General features: G+C 56.7%; 5 protein-coding genes across 5 annotated transcripts; all 5 read right to left on the bottom strand.

Moving 5' to 3' along the window:
* DQ04_08901040 (phosphatase 2C) lies at positions 1–873 on the bottom strand (the record flags this gene model as incomplete). The annotated part of the gene is made up of 1 exon (XM_009315742.1): positions 1–873. A coding segment is annotated over one exon (873 nt), but the record flags the coding sequence as incomplete, so codon positions are not given.
* Positions 874–1,205: 332 nt separating this feature from the next.
* On the bottom strand, positions 1,206–2,381 carry DQ04_08901030 (rab6 GTPase activating protein; the record flags this gene model as incomplete). The annotated part of the gene is made up of 1 exon (XM_009315741.1): positions 1,206–2,381. One exon carries the CDS (start codon positions 2,379–2,381, stop codon positions 1,206–1,208), a length of 1,176 nt encoding a protein of 391 aa, XP_009314016.1.
* A 1,066-nt stretch (positions 2,382–3,447) lies between these two features.
* Positions 3,448–4,662, bottom strand: DQ04_08901020 (hypothetical protein; the record flags this gene model as incomplete). Its single annotated transcript, XM_009315740.1, has 1 exon — positions 3,448–4,662. One exon carries the CDS (start codon positions 4,660–4,662, stop codon positions 3,448–3,450), a length of 1,215 nt encoding a protein of 404 aa, XP_009314015.1.
* Positions 4,663–5,002: 340 nt separating this feature from the next.
* Positions 5,003–5,605, bottom strand: DQ04_08901010 (PAP2 family protein; the record flags this gene model as incomplete). Its single annotated transcript, XM_009315739.1, has 1 exon — positions 5,003–5,605. One exon carries the CDS (start codon positions 5,603–5,605, stop codon positions 5,003–5,005), a length of 603 nt encoding a protein of 200 aa, XP_009314014.1.
* A 246-nt stretch (positions 5,606–5,851) lies between these two features.
* DQ04_08901000 (WD-40 repeat protein) lies at positions 5,852–6,847 on the bottom strand (the record flags this gene model as incomplete). The annotated part of the gene is made up of 1 exon (XM_009315738.1): positions 5,852–6,847. One exon carries the CDS (start codon positions 6,845–6,847, stop codon positions 5,852–5,854), a length of 996 nt encoding a protein of 331 aa, XP_009314013.1.
* Positions 6,848–6,952: the final 105 nt, after the last annotated feature.

Here is a 6,952-nt window from a genome sequence, read left to right as displayed (position 1 = left end):
CGGCCCCGGCAGGAACGAGTGTGCGCCGTACGCCCGTGCCGCCGACGAGCCGTCGCCGAGCCGCGCGATGAGGCACGAGATGTTGTCCTTGCTGCCACGACGGATCGCCTCGTCGCACACGCGCGCCGCGACGACAGCGAGGTCGCTGCAGCGCGGCAGCTGCTCTTGCACGTAGGCGATGACCTCGTCGTTGGCGAAGGAGCCCTCAAAGACGCCGTCGCAGGCGAGGATTATGATGTCGCCGGCCTGGCACGCCACCGTCGTCACATCCGGCACGGCGATCACCTTCTGGTTCTTGTAGTCGCTGCCGACGTCCTTGCGCTTGAACGAGCTGTCGCCGAACGAGCGCGAGACGGCGAGGTCACCGTCCACGCGGTTGCTAACTACATACCCACCGTTCGCTTCGATGCGGACGCGCTCGTCCGGGTTCGTCGGCTTNTGGTCCTCAGTGGCGAAGACGAGCTTACCACCGCGGACCACTAGCGTGCGTGAGTCGCCTACGTTGCAGATGGTGGTGGTGTAGTCGCGCGTGATGATGCAGAAGGTGCCGGTGGAGCCGCTTGCGTCGGCGGCGCCCGACATGAACTCCTGGTCGAGGCTGATGCATATCTTCTCCAGCTCCTCCGCGCTGTAGTTGCCGGCGAGCGCCCTCACCTTGGCGGGGATGTGCTCCGCGATGTACTGGCTGCAGCCGCCACCGTTGTGGCCGTCGAATATACCGAAGAGACTCATGTCGGTTTCTACAAGCATGACGTGCGCGTCCTCCATGTTGGTGCGGTACCCATTCACGGAAACACAGGCGGCGCCGACATGATAACTACCGGCTCTATCAACGACTTTGCTTAGGATCGGCTTCGGTAGCATGGTCCCCATCTTTCCTGTTGTTAAATTTCTTTTCGGGCTCTGCAGCAATCAAAAAAGAAAGTTTTCCTTCGCCCCCGCAGCACCGAGGCAGCAAGGCGGAGAAAAGGGGGGAAGAAACAACGATACAAAGCGCTGCACACCAAAGCAATGCTAAGCAAGCAAACACACACACACACACACACACACAGTGAGAAAGAGAAAGAAGAAAAGCGTAGCAACCACAACGACGGACATGTTGCAGGCAGCTGTTGTCACCACAGCCAGGCACTACAGCTACCTGCGCCTGCTGCTGCTGCTGCTGCTGCGGCCGCTGATGATGATGATGATGCGGGGGGATGTGGTTAGCCATCGTCGACACGCACCCCCTCCGCGTCCAGCATCAGCGCGAAGTCCTCCTGCGTGAGCGGGACATTCACAATGCGGTGCAGCATCTCGTCCGTCGACCTGCCCTCATGGCACTCCTTAAGCCACAGCAGTGTTGCCTCCATGTCGAGCGCAAGCAGCTGCTCCTGCTCCCCCTGCAGTATGGCAATAGCCACCTGGAACATCACGCGCCACCCCGTCACGAGGAAGAGGTCCCACACACGACAGGAAAAGTCAAGGGGGAACTGGTACGTGTACAGCGTGAGGAACCACTGCGAGGCGAAGAAGACGACGTCCACACCGGCATCTTCAAAATGACGGTGGAGTGTCGGCAGCAGCCGCTCAATGAGGCGGCGCAGCACCGCGAAGAAAATCCGCAGCAGCGGGAATCCGGGGAGGTAGAGCTCGCGCAGTCGGTACAACGGCGAGAAGAAGAGCTGTACGAGCATCGCGAACGCCTCCTCCTCTGGCGCGTGCAGCAGCAGCACCGCCGCAATGAATGCCATGCCCTGGCAATAGCCCACCGCGGGGTCGAGGCGACTGAAAGCAGCGAGAATACGGCGCAGCTCCGCTTGACCCACTGAACCGTTGCCCACAAAAAGGCAGTGCGTTGGCAACGTGCGGCCCAAGTCCCGCTGAATAACGTCGGCAATTTCCTCGTCTGGCGGCGCCGCGGTGAGGGCGGCGTAAGCCGCGTGGTGAGTGCGAACCACACTCGCCGGGCGCTGCAGCGCGCCGCTGAAAAAACCCCACAGCAGCCGCCGCAGTGTAGGGTGCGGAACTCCTCTGAACTGCCACACGCGGCGCCGCATCTGCCACCCGACGCGCCGCTGCGCCTCTACGAGTGCCGCCACCTCAACTGCCGTGTTGTGGGTACTGCTCCCACTGCTGCCGCTGCCGCTGTTACCCTGCCCCACGTTGTTGTTACCGTCTGACAAGGTCGTATGCCGCTGGAGCTCAAGAGACAGCCGAAGGTAGCAGCAGATGCGGCTCGTCCAGAACTTCTCCTCTTGTGCGAGGGATAACTTCTCGGCGTCTGTCAGGCTGGCTGGTGCCGGCGTGGCGTTGTTGCTCAGCAGATAGAAGCCGAGGCTGTCAATTGCTGCTGGCCCACCCCTCCGTACCGGCAAAACCTCAAGACTGTTCGACGACATCTGAGCAAGAAACAAACAGGCGCAAGCGCAGAGAAAGCAGCAAGAAAAATGGACTGTTTTGTTTCTCTCTGCTCCAATTCACGTAGTCAGCAACAAAACATAAAAAGCAAACGACATAATCTACAAGACTGGTATAGCGGGCGGTGTAACAGGAATGGCACCCAACGCGGCCTATCCATCTTCGGACGTCACCCCCTCCAACACACTCAGACACACTTCCTCGCACCGCCGACAAGAGGACACACATAGAGACGATGTATATATATATATATATATATATAATACCCGCAAGGCAACACAGGCGAACTTAAAACATGGGAATGATGGGACATCGTTCAGACGATCTTCCCGTGAAAAAGCCAAGAAACCCAAAATCAAACAAAAAGGAACAGAAAAAATTCATAGCAACAAGCGCTAGGTGTGCTAGGCGTATTCCCCAGAAAAAAGTGTTGAGTAGCCACACTTCTTCTCCATCTCGCAGCGATGGTAGAATTAGTGCGCGCTGCATCTGCTAGAAGTGCATATTTTTTTTTTTAGTTCCTCTCTCACTCCCGTCACCTCCTCTTTCCCTGTCCTGTGCCTTGTCGTCGCTGTTGAGGTCACTGGTGTGGGCAACTACGGAAGCACACACTGCACGCCAGCAGAAAAACGCATCACCGTCAAGCTATATATCCGAAATTCAATACTATTTGGTATGCATGTCTTTCCTCTGTTTGCCCCATAGTAACCGTGTCGCTGCGACCACCAGAAAACGTGACGTGTTGGCCGCAACTGTCTAGACAGGGATTCGTGCGTCGACGGCAAGCAAGAGAATAAGAATGGGGAAGGAAAGCCGATCCCCTATCAGCCATATCAGCGGCAGTAGTGGTAGTACTGGTGTTGGTATACAATCCACGGTGAGCACGGGAAAGAAGTGAAGGGGGGGGTGATAGAAACAGGAACGCACGCTATTTTCACGCTTTTGCGCGAAGTCCGAAGCACTACTGCGTGGTATATATCCTCCTAGACATGGCCCAAGAGAATAGCCTATATATATATATATATATATATATATAACCACAGNGGCTCACGCAGGTGGCTCTACGCTTTCTTCCTGTGCACCGTCAACGTTGCATGCCGGTGCCAGTGAACCGTCCGCTTCGCGAAGCCGTAGCTTGGAAAACCTGATCTGCTCCAACGGGGCATAACTCACCGAGTCAGAGCACGCCTTGTTCCTGTTGTCGTTAGTGCTGCTGGTGTGATTCTCTTCATCGTCGCTGCTGCTCTCATCCTCATTGCTCTTGTTCTTGGTGTGAGAAGGCGCCGATACTTCATGTTTCTGCTCCTTCCCCACAACGGATTCTAGCTGCACGTGCCGCAGCCGCTCCCCCTCCGGCTTCAGTAGGAGATAGAGTGTGAAGAAGTTTCTAATAGTGTCCTGCACTGTACTGTCTCGCTCATCGTTGTGTCCTCCCACCACTACGTGATGCAGAGCCGAGCCCTTGAAGGCGTTGCACACAGTTATGGAGTGCTGCGGCGCCACGAAGTCGTCTTTGGCGCCGTGGAATATAAAGGCTGGCACGACACACTCCGAGGCGTATTTGACTGCGCTGATGTCATCAATGTCAAAATTGGCACTCTGGGCGATCCGTTTACGGATGCGACCCACAATTGTGTTGATAATGAGCGATGGAAAATGCTTCGACCCGTGCCGCCTCACTAAATCCTTGATGAGCAGTCGCAGCGTGGAGAACGGTGAGTCACAGACAATGCACTTTATAGAGGGATCCTTGGCGGCGTACATGATGGAGGCGACAGCGCCCATGCTGCGCCCCCATAGGCCGATGCCGGCGACCTCCCGCTGCGCCGCGAGGTATTCCACCACCGTCGCCAAGTCCTGCCGCTCGTAGAAGCCAAGCGACACGTATTCGCCGTCGGACAACCCGCTCCCCGTAGCGTCGAAGGCAAACAGCGAGAAGCCATGGCGCAGGAGGAAGAGCGCCTCCAACGCGTCGTAGCGTGAGCCGCAGTTTGCGTGCAAGTACACCACACAGGGCCGCCGCTGCTCGTGCAGCGGGTGGAACCAGGAGCAGACCACCTTCTCATCGCGCATGTTCCACAGCGTCAAATCACTGCGCTTGTAGCGCTCTGAGTCGCCGTCGTCGACGCGGAACACCTCCGGGCCCAAGTCGGTCTCCGGGTCGTACGCCGCCCGCGGAGGGCGAATGATGAGGTTGCAGATGGAGTCCAAGATGCCCCCCGAGGCTTTGACATGTCGCACCACCTCCATTGCGGAGGACATTGCGTAAATCCGTAGCCCGCCACAGCAGTCGGCGCTGAAACACCGGTGGGCGCGAACACAGTGAGTGTAGAAACCTCAACGGCTCTGGTGCACCTATACGATGAATGAAGCCGTTGTGTCTTGTTTTCCCTTTGCCAGCACGCTATGGATACCAGCGAAACCTATCGGGGGGAAAGAAAGCATGTGTAAATTAAAAAAACAAAGGATGTAGAGAAGAAAAAAACATGAGAGCGGCGGAAACCTAACGAAATAAAGAAGAAAATGGTTGTTGTCGTGGCAAACTGACTATTAAAACAGACGCAGCCCATACCATAAAGCCACAGGAAAAAAGGTGTGGCCTTCAAATAATATATAGGGTCCACATGGTGCAGAAATCCCTGATCGGCACCACCATCACCGCCAGCTGCTGCAGCACTCTCTCGCCAAGAGGTGTCGTGCACAGGTAGGCGTTAACGATGCCAACCAAAGCCCCCACCAGTACCTGCGGAAAGTTATGAAATCCGTTGTACACACGCCCGTACGCCACAACAACGGCAGCCAGGATAAGAAATCCTCGCATGGTGAGGGTCATTGCGATACCGCTCACGTCAGCCTTTCGCATAAGCCAACTCACGAAGAAAAACATGAACTGTGAATGATCGCTAGGCATCCCGTGGGCACTTGAGGCACCTTGGTGCGTTTCTCTACCCACAGGACTGGGCGGCCGTGGGCTGCGAACGAGAGCCTTCAACACGGCGTTAAGCAACGCATTGTACACGAGGCCCAAAAGGAGCACAAGCGCGGGTGCCTGTCGCGGGGAGAGCGTGGCCGAAGCCATACCCGCAAGAAAAATCAGAACAACAATGGGGAGAAGCGTTGACAGGGCGAACAGAAAGCTCACAGGGTCCTGTGAGTTGTAAACAGCCGCTGTGGCCTTCCATACATGCCAATTACCACCTTCCATTGTCTGCATGACCACAAGAAAGGGAAAACAGTAATTGTGTAGCACCAGTGAAGTGAATAACTGAGGGGAAGGTGCGTGTATTCACGCGTGCAGAGAAACAGATAAACGAGATGCTAAGCTCAAACATTACTCTTCCTCCTGAACTGCAATGGAGACCACGCGTGCGTTGCTGTGCACACCAACACACCGGCAGCTCTGTCTTCTTTTCTGTCCGTGAGGGAGGGACGGGGGGGATGGAGGGTCTTTTCACAGCTTCTCATTCGCATCGAAAACGTCGTCCTCCTCGCCACGCTCCTTTTCCTCGAGCGCGCCTGGCTTGTTGCGGTGCCAATACTTTACCTCCGCCGAGCAGGAGGCAAGTAGGCTCCCCAACGGGCTCCAGGCGACGGCATTCACCGCGTTGGCGACATCGCGGAAGCGATCGTGTGCGTTTTCGACAACTGCAGCCTCGCGTATGACGACCATCACGCCGTCCTGTCGCGGGGTCCCCTCGCATGCATCCACCGGCCAATACATGAGGCTTCCGTCCGCGCCTGCACTCACGAAAAGGTCCGGCACCTGCGGGTGCCACTCCACACGCTCCACGGACTTTGAATGAGCCTCGTACGACGCCACCACTTGGACCATTCGTATGTCCCAGAGGTTCACTGTACAGTCCTTCGACGCGGAGAGCAGCGTTGTACCATTGGGATTCCACCGCACGCAATTAACGGACTGGGCGTGTCCCTGCAAAGCCGCGATGCTGCCGCGTGACGCGGTGCGCGGATCCCAGAGCCGGCAATCCCGATCCTGACTTCCTGTGAGAATAAGGGAGTGAAACGGGTGCCAATCTACTGTCACCACGTCACCCCCGTGTCCCTCTAACTTCACCTCCTCCCGTGCTTCCTGAGGGTTGATGCCCACCGCGTTTGTATCCCACACACGCGCAGACCCATCCTGCCCACAGGTACAGAACTTCCCCTCCAGTGGTGACCACGTCACTTCGCGAACAGCTCGGTGATTCGAGTTATACTCCGCCACAAGAACAAAGTTTGACAACCACAGTTTCACGATACCCGCATCGTCGCCACTGATGATCAAGTCGCTATTGTTTCCCCACGTAATGGCCCGGCAGGGCCGATGATCTTCGTGAGCAACCGTCTTGACCTCCACACCAAACGAGTGCCCATTGAAGAGTAGAAACTCGCCGCGGCCAGTGGAACACAATAAGCGGCGCCCGTTGGGGGCCCACTTCAGGTTCATAAGTGGCACGCGGGTGTGCCCGACCCGTGTGTCTGGATGAAAAGAGGTGTTCACCCACTGCGTGCAGAAAGCTGTGCTTGGATTAAAGGGCGTCTGCGCAGCAGG

Source organism: Trypanosoma grayi, assembly GCF_000691245.1.
Source record: "Trypanosoma grayi strain ANR4 Tgr_890_V1, whole genome shotgun sequence".
Lineage (NCBI taxonomy): Eukaryota > Euglenozoa > Kinetoplastea > Trypanosomatida > Trypanosomatidae > Trypanosoma > Trypanosoma grayi.
Note: the sequence above shows the minus strand (reverse complement) of the source record. Positions and strands in the feature narration are given on the sequence as shown.